We start from the raw sequence: 21,594 nt of genomic DNA on the forward strand, positions 1-21,594 counted from the left end.
GAAACCTTTGAACACGTTGTGCTGCTGTGTTCTAGAGGAGGTATCTCCACTTCATTGATCATGTGACAGAGAGAAATATGATTGGCTCGACCAAATATGATGGCTTTTGCTCGAAATCAGGTGGCTATGTGTCGTGCTTTGCTCAAACTATGGAATTTTAAAACTTCAAAAATAAGATAATATAGTGGGTTTTAAGCTTAGCAAGGTAGCTAATCAGACTAGCATTATACCGAGACAGACCACAACAAACAGGAAGTGCCACCTTGTCACATTACTAAACCTCTGACTGTTACAGTATATTGGACGTTATTATATTCAAAACTTAGTGTACATCTAAGCTTTCCGAAAAGATTTGGTCAAATTCTCATGAATGCCATAAATGAATTGGTCTGCTTTTTTAAAAATCCCAAATTTGAGTTTTAACAATCAACCATATTTAGCAGTTGCTTGATTTAGTTTATTAGCAACGGGAAGTAAATTTTTTTTAACTCCACCATGTCAAAGCAGAACAAAATTCAAGCTAGCGATCCTTGCCGTTGCATCACAGCGTGCCAATGAAATGCAACATGCGCACCAAACAAAACAAATCGGGATTCATGTATGATACCATGATGGGACTAAAGAAGGTTTTATAAACAACTAGGGGTAAGCCATGGCTCCGCCCACACCCAGATCCTGATGTGTGCTACCATTAGCTGCAGCCTGTCATATACGTTGTTTCTGTAGACGCTCTGCAGTCTGATCTGGGGTTTCAGTAGTCCTTAGCTCGGCCGGGCATACCTGTTTCCGCTGTATTCGACACTGCCTACTGTTACATTCAGTGAGGAATGACTGCCTAAAAGGAATAATATAAAACATTTTACATTCAAAGATGTAAATCTGACAGTCTATTTACCCTCACAGTTAATTTAAATTCATTAAAATCATTTCATCATGACCCAAACACAGGGCAAGCTCATGGCTTTAGAATACGAATAGATGTGACCATGAACATTGGCACCGAAACACACACACACAAACACAGATTTAAACCAGTGGAGACAAAACTATCTGTTTCTTTTATTTTAAACATTTTACTGTTTTTTTGTGCACAATTTTACTTTTATTGCAACATATACACCAATCAACCATAATATTATGATCACACAACTTATACTGAGTAAGTCCACCTGCGTGCTGTGTGTTGTGACACCACTATGTGTTTTAACTACTTTCTACTGGAACCAGCATTAACCTTTTAGCAGTTTTGGTTGCACCAGGGGAACCTACTCAATATTAGGTATGTAGTCACAATGTTATGGCTGATCGGTGCATACAGTATTAACTAACATGCTAGGAAAGACATTAACAGATTACATGGAGCTTCTGGGAGTTTCAAGTGTGCATGAAGTCAACTCTGCTACTTCTTCATGATGTGAACCAATGATGTGAGTGGACCTGCTCGAGGGTTGGTCTTCTCTTTGGGTCTTTTTCCAGACACCACTTCACCAGACTGCAGGAAGCTGTGGGTCCAGTAATATAAATGGTTAAAACTTGAAATTTTGCAACCATATGAAACTCTCTTAATTAGTCATTAAGAAAAAAATATAATTCTATAGCTCTATACATAATTCTAGCTATTCTGCTATGGAAGTCTTATAGCTTTGTGTACATGTTTGAATGTCTGTGTTTTCTCACATTCAGACAGATGATCAGGAATGTCCAGGTGGCCTTCACAACAATCTATTTCACTCTTTGTAAGACCACATAACAGGTTGTACAGAAGAAGGCCAAAACCCCAGACAGTGGCAGGTTCTGCTTTGTACTCTCCTTCCATGACCAATTCAGGTGGGCAGAAAACCATGGTGCCTAAAGAAGGGCAGAAAAGATTATCAGTAACATCACAAAACTAATGCACCACTAAATTTCCATCAATTCTATTCACATTTGAGGTACCGTTAAATTCCTTGTAAGGTGTGTCCTTAAGCAGATCACCACAGCTGAAATCGATCAGCTTCACTTCAATTGTCTGGGGGTTCACGAGAATGTTTTTAGAGTTGATATCCTGGTGAAAGACACCACGGTCACGGCAATGACGTGCAGCTTGAATCACTTGCCGCATGATGGTTCGAGCCAGTGATTCAGACATGTTTACAGTTTGCTGGTATTCGAAGAGATCAACACAGGGGTCAGGCCGCTCCAGAACCAAGATGATAAATGAGGGTGTCTCGCACCATTCCACCAGCTCTATCACAAACTGACACTGAGGCGGCTTGCACACGAGCTCCATTAGCGCCACCTCAAGAGGAAGACTGTGTATGTCACCGGGCTAAAAACAGGAGTAGATAGAGTTAGGATTGCATTACAGTGAATGTGAGGTCAAACGTCATATTAGTCAACTAATGAGTAAAGATTAAAACTGTGATTAACAAGTTTTGTTACTTTCATTTTTCATACCTTTTGACTTAGGAAGTAATTTTCATCTGGAAAGAAAATCACAAAACCAATAAGTAAAGTTTACTTACAAGAGTGATATATTGCTCTCCCGGACGCTTAGGCGTGAATTTCACGACCACCTGCAACACAGGACTAAATAATTAGCCTCAACACTCTTATCTGTCTCCAGTACAGTTTCCAAGTGTAACTCATAAAGTAACTAGTCTTAGATACTCAATTTAATACAGAGACATTCCTTTCAAAAAATATAAATATTTGTATCATTTGGTACCTCAGTACTATGTAATGATCTACAAGTCTTGTATTATATTCAGCAGTGCCAGTTAACTCTATCCGTGCAGATATTACCTTTTTCCCATCTGATTTACGAACTCCTGGGTAGACGGCACTGAAGCTCCCTCCTCCCAGCATACCATCCAAAACATAGCGACTAAAAACGTTTGCTGTTAAAAAAAAAACAAAAAAACAAAAACAGTAAAGCTCATTTTTTGAGATCCAGCTTCCAAAGCCGACAGCTATTAAAAGTCTAAGTGTTATTTAAAAAGTCATGCATACCTGCATTTTCAATCTTGACTTTGTTGTCTTCTTTTTGTGTTCTCCTCCTTTTTTTCGTTTTCTCCTCAGGCTGAGGTTCTTTATGAGGGACACCCAGTCTTTTCCTGAAATTCTGCTTGTTTTCTTTTTTAGTGACTGGGTTTTTAGTGACTGAGGAGTTTGCCTTTACACGGTTCTCAGTCTTTTCTGTCTTCACCTTCTGCTCTACTTTCTCCTTTCTTTTCCTTTTTGCTAGCTTGTTCTTGGGCTGGACATCAGGTTTCTCATTAACAAAATCCATCGCCTTTCTTTTCCAAGGTTTCTCCCTTTCCTTCCAATCAATTGTCCAGTATTAGCAGAGGTCAGTGTTGTGAACTAAATTTGCAGCCCACTGTGACCCACCGATACTCTGATGTCATAATGTTCTCTTACATCATCAGTATGATAAAACAGAAGGATTGGACACAACAGTGTCTCGCTTTAACTTACTGCAAAAAGTTAGCACAAAGATTCAGGATTTGTCACAGGTACGACATGGAGTGAAATGAGATGCACTTTATATATAAAAGTGTACATAGGATAACACGTTTGTATACAGTATATCTATATATGTCTACACACATAATGTACTACACACAGCACGATCAAAATGTTTAAATTGTAAAAATCCCCAATTTTACTAATTTTAAATACTAAATACTAATTTTACCAAAAAAAAAAAAAATTAAATTTATATCATAGTTTTTTTTGTCATAGTATAACAGAGTGGTTGTGATTTGTGAGATAACTCAATTCAAGGCCGCCTTGATGTACGGGCTTACCTAGACTGAAGCCCAAGGGCCTACGAAGACCACGGGCCTATCATAAGGCAGTAATTGAAGAAGCTTGTTTCGTGATTCGTTAAAATTTCTGTCCATCACTTGATATTTGTGTTTGTGTCTGTTGATTGATCGAATTTAAAAGTGACCCACGTGAGCACCATGATACAACAGCCTATCAGAATAGTCTGGACATGTGACGTGTTCACAGGCGAGCGGCAGGAGGATCTTTGACCACGGCCGCGTTCCATTCCGAAGTATATTTCGTAGGGTCCTTCAGGCCGTTTGGAACATACTTCACTTCCATGTATCTCAATCTTTTATTGTTAAAGACCTCATTTTTATATTACTATAACATTTTGTAAGATAAACCTCTCAAACATGTAGGTAATTATTTTGTTAAACGCAAAATACATATCATAAACAACGATTTCGAATGTAGCAACCGTCTTTCCCCTTGTTTATAATGAACATGAATTCGCTTCTTAAAACTAAATAAATATAATAAAATAATGATAGTCGTTACATAATATTGTTTATAACTGAGGAAAATGTATCTCTTGGTAATTCCTCACTCATTGTTTATACCCTCTCGAGTATTTGTCCATATAATTAATACTTTTAATGTCCTTGGTTTTTCGTTTGCTGTAACTAAGTTGTTCCCCTCTAGCTCTCTTTTGGGAGCGATAAGAGAGAAATGGCACCACCTAGTGGACAAATACAGACAGGAGGATCGTTATCTCTATTCTGTAATATATTCTGTAATTATCACTGTTTCTGCAGACATATATTTAATAATACACTATATGTACAAAAGTATTTGGCCAAACCTGTTAATTATTAAATTCAGGTGTTTCAATCTTAATACTTCAGCATACCAAGACATCTCAGACAATGCTATCCTTCAAACAGTTTGGGGAAGTCCCTTTTCTATTCCAACATGACTGTGCCCAAGTGGACGAAGCAAGGACTATAAAGACATGGCTTGATAAGTTCAGTGTGGAAACTTCACTGGCCACACAGAGCCCTGAACTCAACCCAGTCGAGCACCTTTGGGAATCAGGAGATTGCGAGCCAGACCTTCTCGTCCAACATCAGTGTCTGACCTCATAAATAATGCTCTATGAAAGGAATGGGCACGAATTCCCACAGAAACACTCCAAAAGCTTGTGGACAGCCTTCTGAGAAGAATTGAAGCTGTTATAGCTGCAAAAGGGGGTATATGAATTTGGATACAATGTCATTGCAGGTGTGGGCCAATACTTTTGTCAACATAGTGTACATTGTAAAATCAAACATTCATGCATATTGGCTTTATAATCACTTAGTCTAATTACTCTTGCACTTTATAACTCGATGTGTGCATGTGTTATTAAAAGTGATTAGACTGACTAACAGTCAGTCTCACTAAACTCATGTTTTTAGTGTGACACTAAAGACAAACCAGGAGATTTTGGGCATGAGCAGGGTACACCCAGGATGGTCCCCATCCATTACAGGGCACACAAACACTACCGGCCTGATCTGCATGCCTTTGGACGTTGGAAGGAAACCGCAGTACATAGAGGAAACACACCAAGCGCTGGGTGAACATGCAAAATCCATGCGCACATTTGGGTTTGTCTTCATATGGTTTACAACAAATATACACATTCCCTGAGAGGGGGGTTAAACCCTCTACCCTAGAAATGCAAAACCAGAGTGCTTACCACTATGCTAATCAAATTTACAATGTACGATACTGTAAGTACCCAAAATACACTTATTCTCCGGTCTCTGTGCATACCTGATTGATGATACTTAGTTATTAACCTAGTATCCAGTGTAACAATCTATCCAATGACAGAAACTGCTCTGGATCAGAGCATCTGCCAAATGCCTAAAAGTAAATGTAAATTAAAAAAAAAATGAGAATTCATTGAGGAAGTTTGAGCGGAAAAAGAGATTGTTCAGATATGATGCAACTGTAACGGTCATTTAAAAAAAAAAAAACTGTAACTTCTACAAATGAACAAGAAACAAATACAACTGAACAAAATGTTCATTCTGTCAATAAAAAAGAAAAATCTATAAGGCACCAGATGTGATTTTACAATGACAGCCCATTCCTAAAATGAACAAATCATTGTCACATCCTAAGCTACTGTTGCTAGAGGTGCACAGGGTAGCTACCCATAATGAAATAAATGAATATTTGGGAGTCTATTTTTTTCATTTTGTTTGTTAAACATAGTTATATACGTTGCAAAATCAGTTTTGGGGGACGCTGAAATCAAATAATCTATATCCTAGAGAGGGTTGGGGGGGGGGGGTTGCGCGTGGTAGGCTGGAGCCTTTTGAGCATGAGCAGGGTACACCCTGGACGGTCCCCATCCATTACAGGGCACACAAGCACTACAGGCCTGATCAGCATGCCTTTGGACTTTGGCAGTACATAGAGAAAACACACCAAATGCGGGGTGAACATGCAAAATCCATGCACACAAACCTGAGAGGGGGATCAAACCCTCTACCCTAGAAGTGCGAGACCACAGTGCTAACCACTATGCCAATCAAATTTTCAATGTACGATAAGTGCCCCAAAATACAATTATTCTCCAGTCTCTTTGGTTTTGACTATCGAGTAACACTGTTCTCCAAAATCTCTGAAGCGTCAAAGATGCGTAGGTGTGCGTACATGTTAAGTGAGTACTACATTTGGTGTTTTATAACAATTTATTGTTATGTAAGTTTACATACTTACTAAAATCATTAGCATTCTTTGTATACATGACAACTTCAGTAACATCCAATTCTTAATCCATAGGGTTTAATATGATGTTGGCCCACCCTTTCCAGCTATAACAGATTAAACTTTTCTGGGAAGGCTTTCCACAAGGTTAAGGAGTGTGTTTATGGGAATTTTATTATTTCTTTTTTACAGCTGCAAAGGATGAGTCAGGTCAGACACTGATGTTGGATGAAAAGGCCTGGCCCGCGTTCTCCACTCTAATTCATCCACAAGGTGTTCTATTGGGTTGAGGTCAATGGATATATATTCATTATATATATCCACACAACTCAAATGCAACTAAGTAAAGGCAAGTTTGGGTTTGTCTTCAGATGGTTTAACAAAAATATACATATTCCGTATAGTTTGACCTTTAATTGAAAAATTCTGTATTTCTGACCAAAAAAACTTCAACAAAATTATATCCTATGAAAGAGTGTTGCAAATAGATAAAATACTGATCTGACTGATGATACTTAGTTATTAACCTAGTAACCAGCGTAACAATCTATCCAAATACATAAACTGCTCTGTATTAGAGCATCTGCCAAATGCCTAAAAGTAAATGTAAATTCATAAAAATGTGAATTCACTGAGGAAGTTTGAGCGGAAGAAGAGATTGTTCAGATAAGATGCAACTGTAACGGTCATTTTTGAAAGGACTGAACCTTCTACAAATGAACATAAAACAAATACAACAGAACATAATGTTCATATCGCCAAAAAAACTCTATAAGGCACATGATGTGATTTTACAATGACAGCCCGTTTCTAAAATCAAATTTTACCCATTCAGATAAATAAATTCCATTCACAGTCAAGATATTTTCCCCTCATTCTTGTACAGTAAATCAGACAACTAAAATGAAAGTGTCACTCAGAAAACATCTTCAACTATGCAGCATGCCGAAATCTTATGGTTGTACTGTATACTTGATGATTCATCTCGGAGGTCTTCTTGATCCCATTAACTTTGACTATTATTTTCATCAAATAGTTTTTCTTTCAGTTTGTAGTAATATCCTTCTTTCTTCATGAGTTCCTGGTGAGTGCCTTGCTCCTTAATCTCTCCCTGGTCAATCACAACAATCTGATCTGCCCTCTCAATCGTCTTCAGCCTGTGTGCAATCACCAGTATGGTCTGGTTGGGACAGTTAGCCAGGGCTTGTTGGACCTGAGAAAACATTTTAATGTTAGCTGAGAAAACATTTTAATGTTAGCTGCTTTGGGACAATGACCATTGTTAAAAGCGCTATATAAATAAAATTGAATTGAATTGAATTGAATTGTTACACATTTAGTCTGGATGCATTCTGTATTTATGTGCGTATATATATATATATATATATATATATATATATATATATATATATATATATATATATGTGTGTGTGTGTGTGTGTGTGTGTGTGTATACATGTGTGCATAGTGTATATACCACTTGTTCACTCTCAGTGTCCAGAAAGCTTGTGATCTCATCCAGTAATATAACTTGTGGCTGTCTGATTAGAGCTCTGGCAATGGCAATGCGCTGCTTCTGACTGCTGCCGAGAAGACTTCCTTGTTCACCTACGTCTGAAAAACAATGTCTATTCAAAATCTTATTTTGACAACATTTTAATCTCTATTTACACCTCTGTTTTATTTTGCAAGGTGACAAATAGCAACTAAGTTTATGTTATCATGCCTACAATTAAACATGACATTTCCAAACCTTGCAATTATAAGGTTATGAAAATTTCAATAAAAAATTGGATCGTCAAGAAACACAAAGAAAATACAACTTTTCTAATGTTACACTTATATTTCATACTGTACCATATAAGTGGCGTTCAAGTCAAACTAGGACTTGTGATTAAATTTCTTATGAATGAATGTGTAAAACCAATGGAGACTGACATTTACAGAAGACATCAAGCACTGTTTTAATGGTGCAAAGCTATTAAAGAAGTCCGTACGTCCATGGTGGCTCGGAGCCCACTGCAGACGGTCCTGTCAACAGTCAGTAAGTGGATCTCCTGAACCTTGAAAATCGATTGATAACTTGTCTAGGGGAACTGTACACACAATCAGGAACTTGGCTAGGAGTTATTGACACATCCCCCATACAGTCCTGACTTCGCTCCAAGTGATTGCCACATGTTTGGAGTTCCTGGGAGGCCAGCGTTTCAGACATAAAACAAGCATTCCAATCATGGCTCCAGTGTGCTTAGACATGTTTCTAGCTTGATGGTATCCAAACACTAGTAAAACGCATTAGTGCATTACTATAGCAGGGAATAATGGTAGTTTCTACTCTCATAATTTTGTTGTTATTCTGCCCAATCGAAAGCCCTGATTTGACTTGAATGCCCCTGATTTCGAATAATATATAAGTGTGCTATTAAAACAAACAGAAAATTGAAACTTTTTTTAGGAGTATCTTACCTGTGTCATAACCTTTCTGTAACTGGCAGATGAATTCATGTGCGTTGGCTTTGCGTGCTGCCTCCTCTATCCTCTTGAGTGAACACCCCGGGAGTCCATAAGCAATATTGTCCCGTACGGTACCGGAGAAGAGTACAGGTTCCTGGCCCACTGCAACAAGCTGCCAAAGATAATAATTATTAAAACAGAGTTTGTGATTTACACTGAGTGTGGATCTTATTATAAAAGTCTGTCATTACCTTGCTGTGAAGGTATTCGTGCTGGTAGTTCTGCAGAGGCTGTCCGTCAAGGAGGATCTGTCCATGCTGAGGCTGGTAAAACCTCTGCAGCAGACTGACACAAGTGGTTTTTCCACCACCGGAAATCCCCACCAGGGCAGTCATTTTACCGGGTTTCAGCTCCAAACTGAAGTTCTGAATTAAGCACATTTACGGTAAAAGATGATCAGTTTAATCTATATTTTTCTGGAACTTACAACAAATTACTGTACATCTCTTTATACCTGTGGATTTTAAATGTTGCACCTATTTTTGTGCAGCTCCACCAGTATCAGGACATTAATTTATAAAAACAGACATCAAGAAAAATAAGATTGGGTCTAACAAAATAGCAACATACCAACTTTAAGCAGCATATCCCTGATTTAGCATGTCGACAAGTTTCTCTTTGTCTAACTATAGACACTCTAACTGCCACCCAATCTACATCGATTTATTAAATATTATTTCTGACAAAACATTTATCCTGAGCTTAAACCAGAGATTGTCCATGTAGTTTATTCATTTATTCAATGTGAACTTAATATAGCTGTCAAGTTGTCACAAGCACCTTTAGCACACTGCGGTCAAGACGTGTTGGATAAGAGAAGGTGACGTTCTGGAAGCTGATGTGTCCCTTCAGGTCCTCTGGCTTCAGCGTTCCATCACTGCTCACTTCAGGCTTGCGATCGAGGTACTCAAACACCTTTCCAGCAGCACCCACAGAGTTCAGCATGTCTCCAAATATGTAAATTAACGTCTGAAAGGGATGAAACAAGTTTTTTCCTTAAGGTTTAATTTCCAACTTCGGTACTTTGTATCCTTTTTATTCACAAGGCACACGTACCCTAATGCTGTCCCCGAGATCTGAATGGTAAAGGATGAATGAGACCATATGTCCTGTAGTCATATGTCCATATGTTATAAACAGGTGACCGTAATATAACACAGCCACCTTCACGCCCAACTCTGTAAGCTGCAAACAACACACAGAAACACACAGATGCAAATATATTTTTATATGGGAAAATATTTTGTAAGGAAAATAAGAAATGGTTATAAAACAAAACTAAATATACTGGACGAAATGCTCTTAAACTTTTCCTAACTGATTTGTGTAAAAGTCTCTTAATACATTGAGGTATCATTAAAAATCATGTGTCATGAATATAAAACAAATATACAAATAAAATGAACATTTACTCTGGAACATCTCAAATGTGATCTTGCAACAGAGACTAAGTACACAGTACTCACCCTTCTCACTAGCAGGTACAGTCCTCTGATTGAGTCCCGCCGAGTCTTTATATTATGCGTGTCCATCAGGCGCTCATCATAGCGACACTTCTCTCTCTGCTTTGCGTTAAAGCTCTTTACCGTCCTGATTCCTGACACAGCCTCTGCTGCAGCATCATTTGCCCTTGCTATGGAGTCCTGCACCTTCTTTGAAAGTCTCTATAGAAAGCACAAAGAGGGGAAAATGTAGACTTAATACTTTAATATTAGTCACATTTTTAATACGACTAAACATACTGTAAATAAAAATTTGGACAATTGCATCACACTTTACATCTAATATCTATAGACTACTTGATCAGGAACCTGATAGTGTGTGTCATAGATGTTCTGTAGTAGTCCAGTCAAAGGTGTCTCCAAAAGTGTCAATACAGTAAGCTTCCAGGAGAGACTACACATCAGGTACAGCATCCCCAGGGTCTTAATAAGGGTGCGCAGAAGGACGTTCACATTTAAAGCTACAGCTCGGGCCATGAGATTGGTGTCTGTGGACAGTCTGCTTGTGATGTCACCTGTAAAGTAGATCAATACCACAAAATCAGCTGGGTGTTACAGTCCAAGGGGGTCGCAAAAAAAAAATCATACAGGCCTATTTTTTTTTGTTTGCTTATTAAAAAGGGTGATGGGAATATGTAAAATCTCTACCTGTCTTTGTAGTCTCAAAGAAACCAATATCCTGTTTAAGTAAGCAGCTAAAGAATTTATGCTTCACTCTACAAATAAAGCTGCCAATGGCACACAGGAAGAGACCTCCTCGGCATCCTGCACTGAAAGAACTGAGGATGGATAAAAATTTGTATATTACTAAATTACTCTTCATTCGCATAAAAGTCTATTGATACATGAGGTATCATGAAAAATAAACATGTAGTCATGTGTCATAAATATAAAACAAATGTACAAATAAAATAAACATTTATTCCGATTTATTAACAATTAACAATATTTAGAATATGGCATTGCCACAACAGGTTGTCATCTCACTCACTCACTCACTCACTCATCAACTGTACCGTTTTATCCAGTGTACAGGTTCGCAGGGGGGCATGGAGCCTATCCCATGAGACTTACTGTAGGGCATGAGATGGGGTACACCCTGGACAGGGTGCCAATCCATCGCAGGGCAAACACACTTACATGCTCATTCACACTTTACATGCAATTTAGGAATTAGCCTAATCCTGGACTGTGTGAGGAAACCCGGAGTAACCAGAGGAAACCCACCAAGCACTGGGTGAACATACAAACTCCATGCACATAGACCCTAGGTGCTAACCACTAAGCAACAGGTCTGTTGCTGAATGTTGTTTCATTTAGCCTACTGACCTTCCAAAAGAGAAAAACGTCATTAATATTATCGTGGAAAGAAATTGATCCCAGCTGTATTTAGTCTGCAGGATATCGATCAGCTTTCCTGTGTACAGTGGAATAAACATCTCACCTGAAAACACAAGAGCATCTCACATGAACACCTGCTTCATTCAGACCTCATTCATTATTTCTACATCATTTCTTTATGACTTACAGAGGACAGCTAGGGCTAGAAAGCCAGATGCCCCGATTAAATAAAGGTAGTCAGGTTTGTAGAGGATGATGACTCTCTTGAAGAGCACTCGAGCTTTCTGCTTCTTCTCTTTGCTGCTGCTTTCCCCGTTAGACTCTGGTAAGAGCGTCTCCCAAAACAGGCATCCCAGAGCGGCTGCCACACTGCCGAGCAGCCACAGAGAGAACTTCTCCAGCGGCCAGTTCCCAAACAGAGTTAAGCGACCTGTCTCATACACAGGACAGATAAAGCAGTGGGCCAGAATCCATCGCTTCATCATCTTCATCTTCATCACTGTCACATCACTGCTGTGGAGCAGAGAGAAGAGCAATGAGCATCGCAGCACAGCTTCAGTCCACTGCCAGAGCAGCTCAGCTCCACCGGCCCAGCTCCTCACTTCACCTCTCAGGTGTGTGCCTGCCAGGTCCAGCACACAGACCAGCACCAAGTCCGTGAACACAGCAAGAGCAGCCACTAGGCGCTTATCCATATTGTAGCCTGTGTAGAAACTGTTTACAAATAAATCGATTCAAAAATGCGCAGTCTAAATAAATAAAGGTATTCCCCAGTCTTTCCCTACGCTGGCTGATTGCATTAAGTTTACTTTCAATTTCAGTTTCTCCCGGGGTTTCCGAAATTCATTGCCAAGTATCAGCGCAACACACCAATACGGGAACTGTTGCGAATTTACACTTGGTCCGTGTTTTTTTTTATTTATTTTCATGTATCCTCCCTCCCTCACTTTTTTTTTTTTTTTTTTTTTGCTACCGCATGTTAAAATTATTTTAGGTTTCACCATAGGGAGGCGGTAAATTTTTATTTTCTACAGTACAGCCTAATCCAAACCTGTTCAATTCAGATCTGCCTAGAAACTGATGATTCATCTTAAAGACGCATGTAGTTCTAATTGTATTCAATATTTTTATAAACACTGTACATGCTTGTGTATAAATGTTCATACATTCTAGTAGATTTTTCCTGCCAGCCCGCTTTTTAAAACTCATCTCATTTAGACCAACCGAATAATTCTATTTCTAAATCTTTTGAAGTTGTTAAAAAGTACTCGAACGCTACAAAGTATACTTCAAAGGATCTGGCAACACAGTACACGGGTTCGCAGCGCCATCTCTGGCCACGGACTAAAAGTGCAGCAAAAAACCGCCTTCCATCCGACCACGTCAGGCTGCAAAGTTGGATTTGGCCATGGCACAGTCTCACGTCTTTGAAGCACCTGTGTCAGGTTTTAATTTTGAGAACTCGGCAAGGTATGATCAAACATAACCTTTTTTTTCCCTTTTGCTTTTGATGGTGTTAGTGTGTTTAAAGCGCGATCATGTTTTTATATGCATCAACGTTCAGCAAAAGCGAAAGTAAAGAGTTGGAAGTTCCGTGAAATCAATAGAAGGTTAAATGTTTTAGAACAAAAAAAGATTGATTAATTTAGGTCTGTATTGAGAAGATAAAAACAAGTTAAGGATAAAATCGTATTGGTGGAGAAATGATTATAGCCTATTATTTGGCCTGATGTAGCCTGTTTCCTTGCTATTCAGAAATGTTTTACTGGAAAATGCGCTCGGTGGTGAAATAAACAAGACGCCCAAACCTTTAAAGACTGGGACGACGATAGCAGGAGTGGTGTTTAAGGTACAGGTTAAAAAATATATATCTTATTGATCCAGTATCTCACAAATCTTATCTTACATACACCTTATGCGTATTTGTGTTCTTGTAGGATGGTGTGGTCCTGGGAGCTGACACAAGGGCTACCTCCAGCGAAGTGGTTGCTGACAAAATGTGTGAAAAAATTCACTACATAGCTCCAAACATATAGTAAGTTGATCACTGGAATCCGTTCCTTAAGGCATTCATTCTTGTCCTGATTGGGGATGCAGTGGATCATACATATGTCAGCCCATCACCGAATCATGTAAACATTTGTATATCTACAAAATATATTTGGTGCTATCTAGCATAACCAGGTCAGATATTGGAAGAGAGAAATTTTCAGAAAAGCATGTTTTTAAAAACCCTAAAGCTGTGAGGTGACTTAACTATTCACTATATGTACGTTTTGTCAACCTAAAAGGAATCCCAATCAATAAGATCAAAAGTAATAATACTTTAAAAATAATAATATATAGGCCTATATATATTATATAATAATAGTAAAATAATAAAAACAACATTCTAAAAAACAACCAAACATCCTAATGTTTCGAAAAGTATATTGTTACACTATAGGCAACACATTGGGTCTAAGGTTCAAGTCCTGTCTTCAGGTCTATGTACATGGATTTTGCATGTTCATCCCTTGCATGTGCTCAGTGAGTTTCCTCTACCTACTCCGCTTTCTTCCAAAGACATGCGGATTAGGCTAATTGGTGTCTCTAAATTGCCTGTGGTACGGTGGCTTAGTGGTTTGCACTGTCGCCTTGCACCTCCAGGGTCAGGATTCGATTCCCGCTATGGGCTATGTGAGTATGCATGTTCTCCTTGTGCTCGGTGAGTTTCCTTCAGGTACTACAGTTTCCTCCCACAGTCCAAACATATGCAGTTTAGGCTAACTGGTATTCAGAAAATGCCCATAGTGTGTGAATGCGCATGTGAATGTTGACCGGAGGTCCTAGCACGGTTGTAAAAAATGGGAATAAATACAATAGACACCACTAGCCTCCACAGTTTCTAGTTGGTTCCTAGATGGATGGATGGATAAATTGCCTGTAGTTAGTGAGCGTGTGGCACTCCATCTAGGGTGTACCCCTGTTAGTGCCCCAAGATCCCTGGGATGATTTCCAGGTTTCCCACCTCGCTGTACAGGATAGGCGGTATAGAGAATGAAGGAATAAATGAATGAATATTGTTAGGGTAAGAGCAAACAGGTACACAAAGAGTGAATATATGTGCTATTGTATTAATAATTTTATTATATGTTTCAGTTGTTGTGGTGCAGGAACGGCAGCAGACACATTTAAAACTACAGAGTTGCTGTCCTCCAACCTTGCCATTTTCTCAATGAATAGCGAAAGGAACCCCAGAGTCACCATGGCAGCTCACATACTACAGGATATGCTCTTCAGGTATGGACAAGTGTGTTTGTGTTAGAAAAGATATTTACATTTTTAAATGGTAATAGCTTTTCTTTTAAAGGTTTAGCACTGCTTCTCAACTAAGTCTAAACACTGTACAGGGAGTTGGACAATGAAACTGAAACACTGGCCAATTTAGTGTTGGAGGTTTCATGGCTTAATTTGAATCAATCTTTAGTGATTGCACATTCCACCAGTATTAGCAGAGTAATAGCAAGTTTTGCTTAAAATATTGCAATGCACACAACATTATGGGTGACATATCAGAGTTCAAAAGACAAATTGTTGATGCGCGTCTCGCTGGCGCATCTGTGACCAAGACAGTAAGTCTTTGTGATGTATTAAGAGCCACGGTATCCAGGGTAATGTCAGCATACCACCAAGAAGGACGAACCACATCCAACAGGAGTAACTGTGGACGCAAGAGGAAGCTGTCTGAAAGGGATGTCCGGGTGCTAACCCGGATTGTATCCAAAAAACATAAAACCACAGCTGCCCAACCAGAATTAAATGTGCACCTCAACTCTCCTGTTTCCATCAAAACTGTTCGTCAAGAGCCCCACAGGGTCAATGTACATGGCCGGGCTGCTATAGCCAAACCTTTGGCCACTCGTACCAATGCCAAACATCAGTTTCAATGGTGCCAGCAGCGAAAAGCAGCAAAAATCTTGGGCTGTGGACAATGTAAAACATGTATTGTTTGCTGATGAGTCCACCTTCACTGTCTTATATTACGATGTGGAGAAGCCCCAAAGAAGCGTGCCGCCCAGACTTTTCCATACCCAGAGTGAAGCAGGGGGGTGGATCAGTAATGGTTTAGACTGCAATATCATGGCATTCCTTGGCCCAGTACTTGTACTAGATGGGCACGTCACTGCCAAGGACTATCGAACCATTCTGGAGAACCATGTGCACCCAATGGTTCAAACATTGTATCCTGAAGGTGCCATGTGTCAGGATGATAATGCACCAATACACACAGCAAGACTGGTAACAGAGTGGTTTGATGAACATAAAAGTGAATTTAAACATCTCTCATGGCCTGCACAGTCACCAGATCTAAATGCCCCTTTGGGGTGTTTTGGAGGAGCAAGTCAGGAAATGTTTTCCTCCACCAGCATCACGTAGTGACCTGGCCACTATTTTGCAAGAAGAATGCTCAAAATCCCTCTGACCACTGTGCAGGATTTCTGTATCTGTCATACCCAAGACAAATTGATATATATATATATATATATATATATATATATATATATATATATATATATATATATATATATATATATATATATTTATTTATTTATTATAATTTTTTTAAGTGCAATTTTTTTTACTGCTGTTTAATAGTCATCTGTCATCTGTCTGTTATATTCCAGGTATCGAGGTATGATTGGGGCAAATTTAATCCTAGGAGGGGTCGACTTTACAGGAAACCATCTGTACAATGTGGGGCCCTATGGGGACATGGACAAGCTCCCATATCTTGCCATGGGTAAGCATGTGACAGTAGTCACACAAAAATGTACTTTATATTGTTCCTTTTTTTTAATATACCATTTTTTTCAGGATCTGGTGATTTAGCTGCTATGGGTATCCTGGAGGACAGGTTTAAACCCAATATGGAGGTAGCTGTTTCCTTCAAAAAGTTTGTTAACAATAACTCACCTAGACAGCTAAAATAACAATAAGATTGTCAATCTTCATATATTTTTGGACCTGCACTATTTGGCCAAAGGTTTGTGGACATCTGGCCATAATATCTGTATATGCATGCTGAATGTCCCATTACAGATTTGGTCCCCTTTTGCTAGTACAGTGTAACCTTGGATTAAGAGTATAATTCGTTCCGGAAGCGGGCTTATATTCAAAAACACTGATAAACCAAATTTAATTTTCCAATAAGAAATGATGGAAACTCAAATTATTCGTTTCACAGCCCAAAATATTAAATACATAAAATAATTAAGACAAAATATAAAGTAAAAATAAAACAAATTAACCTGCACTTTACCTTTTAAAAAAAGTAACAATAAATCCAGACAGATAAGTTTTTCCGTTTAAGTGTTTCACGCTGTGTGTGTGAGTGTGTGTGTGAAGCCCCTCTCATCCCAAGAGAGAGTGTGTGAACCGGCACGGTGTCAAATTACGCACTCGCACACACATAAGAGAGACTGAGGGAGAAAATGGATTTTTAACCTTCTAATGACAATTTCTTACACAGTAAACCTTTCTTATTTGAGTTTCACATAAACACAAATTAACGGAAAGACTGTTTTGTCGGAAAAATTAGCAACGAACATTGCTAATGACACTCATGTGAGTACAAACTAATGGAATAATTGCTGTAACGTAAAACTAACAAACAAATAAACCTGCTCTTTACCTTTGAACAGAATTGCGACAGAGCAGTGTTTCTGTGAAGAGCAGAGTGTACAGAAAGCAGAGAGGGGATGCTTCACACACACACACACGCACACAGTAAATGCGAGAGAGAGAGAGTGTGTGTAAACGGGCACGGTGTCAAATTATGCGCGCGCACACACAAAACGCACACACATAACAGGCTGAAACAGAGAGGGAGGGAGAAAATGGATTTTTAACCTTCTAATGAGACTTTCTTTTGCTTTACACACGCGCACACACGTGTCTTATAAGAAACAGTACACACCTGCTTACAAACACAAAATAAAATATGCTTTACACACACACACACGTGGTCACAGTGTTATAGTAAACAGTACACGTGCATTGATGTTGATTATGTTTGTAAGAGACGAGCACTAAGACCCAGCAGGCGAGACAATTTAACCACAATTCTGCAGCACAAGAGAGAGAAAAACTGTTGGCTCAGTTGTGATCACGTGATGTGCGGCATCAAAACCAAGAAGTCAAAGTTAAAATTTATTAAAAATCTTTGCTCGTCTTGCGGAACACTTGCAAAAGCGTGTTACTCGCAATCCGAGGTTTCACTGTATAAAAAACCTCCACTCTTCTGGGAAGGCTTTTACTAGTTATGGCCTGTTTTTCTGGAAGTGATAGCTTTTAAGGACTTTTATTTTTAGTTAAGAGCAGAAGAATTTAAATGCAAATTGCACACAAACCATAAAGCTTTATCTGCTTATAGAAATAATGAGGGAATAACAGTCACCTGGTCATGAAATTATTTAGGAGCCAACAGTACCATTACTTTTGGGCATTTGAAAAGCAGTTACCTTATATAATGCAATGTAATTCCTATACTATTTACCTAAATTGTTTGTAAATACCCTTAAATTAAAGCTAAAGGTCTGCACTAATATCACTAAATTACTACTACAACATACTGTACAATTGTAGACAGCTAGAATAACATAACTTTGTGAATGTTAAAATATGTATGGACCTGACTCTATATATTATTTGCATGTCCCATCTGTCATACAGTTAGACGAGGCTAAGGCATTGGTACGTGATGCAATCCATTCGGGGATCATGAGCGATCTTGGTTCAGGTCACAACATAGACCTGTGTGTAATCACCAGAAAAGGGGTTGATTACATCCGGCCTTATCAGGAGTCTGAATACAGTGACACAAGGTGAGATAAATAAACTACAAACTATATATTTTTTGTATATACAAGGGACGTTCAAGTCAAACCGAGACATCTAATCTCAGCATTTTACTAGAGCTTAGACATTATTAAGGTAAAAAGTTTTCTCAGTATGCTGGAGCAAAGATCGGACTGCCTGCTTTACGTCTGAAACTCCCAGGAACTCTATAATGGTGCAGATATGTAAAAGTCACTTGCCATTAGGACTGTACAAGCAATATGGAATAACTCTCAACCAAGTTTATGTAATGTGCAAGAAGTGGTGTTGTTGAATGATTGTGTGTACAGTTCACACAGACAGATGCGTCTCATCTGTAAGATGACGACAAGTTATGCATCATTTTTCAAGGATCACATGCTCCACTCCTTTAATATTTAATCCTTTCAATCCTTTAAAACTCTGATCCACCTCGGCCGTGATCGTTATTCACAGCAGATATGGCCTTCTTTAAAACACTTGCACTATTCAAATGAGATTCTAAGAGCCCCATCACTGTATTATGTGTAAAGTATTCTGCAAATCTCAATCAATTTCTTGCGTGCATTCACAAGAAACTTCATCACAGTAGTGTAGTCAGCACAATTCATGCAACTGTTACAGTACTAAAAACAAAAAGTACTAAAACACAGGGAAACAGGCAAAGTGAAAGACAGTACGACATAGACTAGCACACAGATTCAGTGTTTAATATGGTGTAAGCAGTTATTAAATTTGAATGACTTTGAATATATGTCAATATCAATTTCACGCCTGAGTCACAAGTCCTGACTTGAACACCCCTCATATGAAAATATATACTCCAGTGGTTGTTTTCTGTAACGTTTAAGGCTTGGCAGACATTTATCTAATTATCCACAATTTTTCTTTCTTTTTAGAAAGCAGAAGTATAGGTACAAGCAAGGCACAACCCCAGTTTTGTCAGAGAAAGTGGTTCGTCTAGACATGGAGCTTCTGCAAGAGACAATTCAGACTATGGAAACAGCCTGAGCTACAAAAACACAATGTTTTATGGTGTCATATTAAACCTACCATTTTTTTACCATCACCAACAAGTTTTGGTTATTAGTTCTTGATATAATTGCATTTTACTAAACACATGATGTCCTGAGATAATTTTTCGCTTATATGGCTGACAACAAAATAAATGTTTGCATACTTTTGTCTAATGGTTAATTATTAAACTTTTAATAAAATGCACTTAACTGTGCTAAATAATAAACTGAGAATCAATGAATAATAAATACCACATTCAAAGCCATTGTTGGCTACATTCTGCTCCACTTTTCCATACAATTTCTTTGCCGGATCAAAATTAGGACCAAGGTGTGTACAGTTCAGTCTGTATAATGTATAAAATATAATATTATGTATTAAATCCATTTCATAAATTTAACCTACTACAGTTAGGTAATTTGACTTTAAAACAAAAAAAAAACAACATTCTCCTTTATATTCAAATGTTTAGCCTATGTCAACCAATAAACAGCCTTGATGGAATAAATCCATTATATAAATTTAAAATGAAAGTATTTTGATAAGGAACTATGTGATAACTGTTTAACACAATAAATTTGCCATATATGTTAACTAAAAATAGGGAATTTACTTTCCCATGTGGAAGTTACAGGAAAATCTAAACAGAATAATTTTTATAAAAAGCATGTTTAACAAGTTTGATATTTTATGGTTTCCGTTCCACACAATGCTCTTTAACTCGATCCTGACAGTGGCACCTGAATCACTGGCATCAGAAGTGAGTCTTTGTCCTCGCAGGGCTGTTTTCAATGGACCAAACAGGTGAAAATCCAATGGAGCAAGATCAGGACTATAGGGAGGATGCTTTAACACCTCAAAATGAAGTTTTTGGGAGTGTCAACAGTGTGGGCAGAAGTTTGCGAACATGCATTGTTGTGCAAAATCACAACGACCTTGGATAGCAGTCCTCAGTCCTAAATACGAAGTTTAGCCTTTAGATTTTCAATAACCATCTTACTGTAAGGAGCACTGTTGATTGTTGGACATTTTTTCTGATAATAATAATCATCATCATAACCCAATTTTGTTTGCAGATAACAAAACACTTTTTCCAGACTGTGCACAAGTCTTCGGTAAATAATGGCACCAGGTACACACTTAGATCAGAAAAAAATAGTGAGTAAGTATAAGTAAAAAATCATAAAATTATATGAAAATAATGTCAAAATAGAAAATAAATAATAAAATGGTGACCATGTATTGTTTAAATTATACAATACTGTATTCTATATATTGTTTGCATTTATTGCTATTATGAAATCTGCAACAACATGTTGCTACACACCTAGACGAGACAGAACAGCATGACAGTCACTTGTTTCTTCAGTGCATTGGTTTTGTACTTTCAAACAGAGTTTGAACTTGGTGTGATTGATGCAGGAAAAAGGGTAAGGACAAGGACCTGAGCGACTTTGCCAAGAGCCAAATTATGATGTCAAGATGGCTGTATCAGAGCATGAAATTGCTAAAAAGGCAATGCTGGCTATGATATGAAATACACAGGGCATCACAGCTTGCTGCATGTGGGTCTTTGTATCCGTACACCAGTGCAAGTGCCAATGCTTAAGGCACCAGGATGCACTATGGGAAAGGGTAAACCTGGCAAAGGCAGTGTGATGCTCTGGGCAATGTTCTGCTGGAAAACTTTAGATCCTCACATTTATGTGGATGGTATTGACATGTACCACCTAAAGTACCTAATCATTGTTGCATTGTTGCACAGTAATCAAAAACCCCTCGTGCACTCATTCCAGAATTACGAGTAATGCAGTACTTATGCTTAGTACCAAAACATGAAATA

At 38.4% G+C, this 21,594-nt stretch overlaps 3 protein-coding genes across 3 annotated transcripts; 1 reads left to right on the top strand and 2 right to left on the bottom strand.

Moving 5' to 3' along the window:
* Positions 1 to 1,039: 1,039 nt before the first annotated feature.
* Positions 1,040 to 4,095, bottom strand: LOC128507043 (serine/threonine-protein kinase pim-2-like). The gene is made up of 7 exons (XM_053477670.1): positions 3,998 to 4,095; positions 2,992 to 3,323; positions 2,785 to 2,879; positions 2,505 to 2,555; positions 1,936 to 2,308; positions 1,678 to 1,848; positions 1,040 to 1,502 (listed from the first exon to the last, which is right to left on the bottom strand). The coding sequence occupies exons 1-7, from the start codon at positions 4,093 to 4,095 to the stop codon at positions 1,408 to 1,410; spliced, it is 1,215 nt and encodes a 404-aa protein (XP_053333645.1). The 3' UTR covers positions 1,040 to 1,407.
* A 2,389-nt stretch (positions 4,096 to 6,484) lies between these two features.
* LOC128506755 (antigen peptide transporter 2-like) lies at positions 6,485 to 12,790 on the bottom strand. Its single transcript, XM_053477329.1, has 11 exons — positions 12,064 to 12,790; positions 11,865 to 11,979; positions 11,184 to 11,314; positions 10,845 to 11,050; positions 10,500 to 10,697; positions 10,090 to 10,218; positions 9,814 to 10,002; positions 9,225 to 9,398; positions 8,986 to 9,145; positions 7,997 to 8,133; positions 6,485 to 7,732 (listed from the first exon to the last, which is right to left on the bottom strand). The coding sequence occupies exons 1-11, from the start codon at positions 12,569 to 12,571 to the stop codon at positions 7,526 to 7,528; spliced, it is 2,154 nt and encodes a 717-aa protein (XP_053333304.1). The 5' UTR covers positions 12,572 to 12,790; the 3' UTR covers positions 6,485 to 7,525.
* Positions 12,791 to 13,202: 412 nt separating this feature from the next.
* psmb13a (proteasome 20S subunit beta 13a) lies at positions 13,203 to 19,973 on the top strand. The gene is made up of 8 exons (XM_053477080.1): positions 13,203 to 13,346; positions 13,632 to 13,725; positions 13,814 to 13,911; positions 15,018 to 15,158; positions 16,544 to 16,659; positions 16,734 to 16,792; positions 18,591 to 18,742; positions 19,634 to 19,973. The coding sequence occupies exons 1-8, from the start codon at positions 13,285 to 13,287 to the stop codon at positions 19,743 to 19,745; spliced, it is 834 nt and encodes a 277-aa protein (XP_053333055.1). The 5' UTR covers positions 13,203 to 13,284; the 3' UTR covers positions 19,746 to 19,973.
* The last annotated feature ends 1,621 nt before the right edge of the window (positions 19,974 to 21,594 follow it).

The sequence above is a fragment of the Clarias gariepinus genome, chromosome 18 (assembly GCF_024256425.1).
Source record: "Clarias gariepinus isolate MV-2021 ecotype Netherlands chromosome 18, CGAR_prim_01v2, whole genome shotgun sequence".
Lineage (NCBI taxonomy): Eukaryota > Metazoa > Chordata > Actinopteri > Siluriformes > Clariidae > Clarias > Clarias gariepinus.

Excerpts from the sequence above, each read along its gene's own strand:
- psmb13a (XM_053477080.1), top strand. The coding sequence starts at position 13,285 with ATGGCACAGTCTCACGTCTTTGAAGCACCTGTGTCAGGTTTTAATTTT. Across the intron at positions 15,159-16,543 it reads CTACAGGATATGCTCTTCAG|GTATCGAGGTATGATTGGGG; the intron begins GTATGGACAAGT and ends GTTATATTCCAG. Across the intron at positions 18,743-19,633 it reads TCTGAATACAGTGACACAAG|AAAGCAGAAGTATAGGTACA; the intron begins GTGAGATAAATA and ends CTTTCTTTTTAG.
- LOC128506755 (XM_053477329.1), bottom strand. The coding sequence starts at position 12,571 with ATGGATAAGCGCCTAGTGGCTGCTCTTGCTGTGTTCACGGACTTGGTG. Across the intron at positions 11,315-11,864 it reads ACGTTTTTCTCTTTTGGAAG|TTCTTTCAGTGCAGGATGCC; the intron begins GTCAGTAGGCTA and ends ATCCATCCTCAG. Across the intron at positions 9,146-9,224 it reads ACGAATACCTTCACAGCAAG|CTTGTTGCAGTGGGCCAGGA; the intron begins GTAATGACAGAC and ends TATCTTTGGCAG.
- LOC128507043 (XM_053477670.1), bottom strand. The coding sequence starts at position 4,095 with ATGGAAGTGAAGTATGTTCCAAACGGCCTGAAGGACCCTACGAAATAT. Across the intron at positions 2,880-2,991 it reads AGTCAAGATTGAAAATGCAG|CAAACGTTTTTAGTCGCTAT; the intron begins GTATGCATGACT and ends TTTTTTTAACAG. Across the intron at positions 2,556-2,784 it reads GTAAATCAGATGGGAAAAAG|GTGGTCGTGAAATTCACGCC; the intron begins GTAATATCTGCA and ends CCTGTGTTGCAG.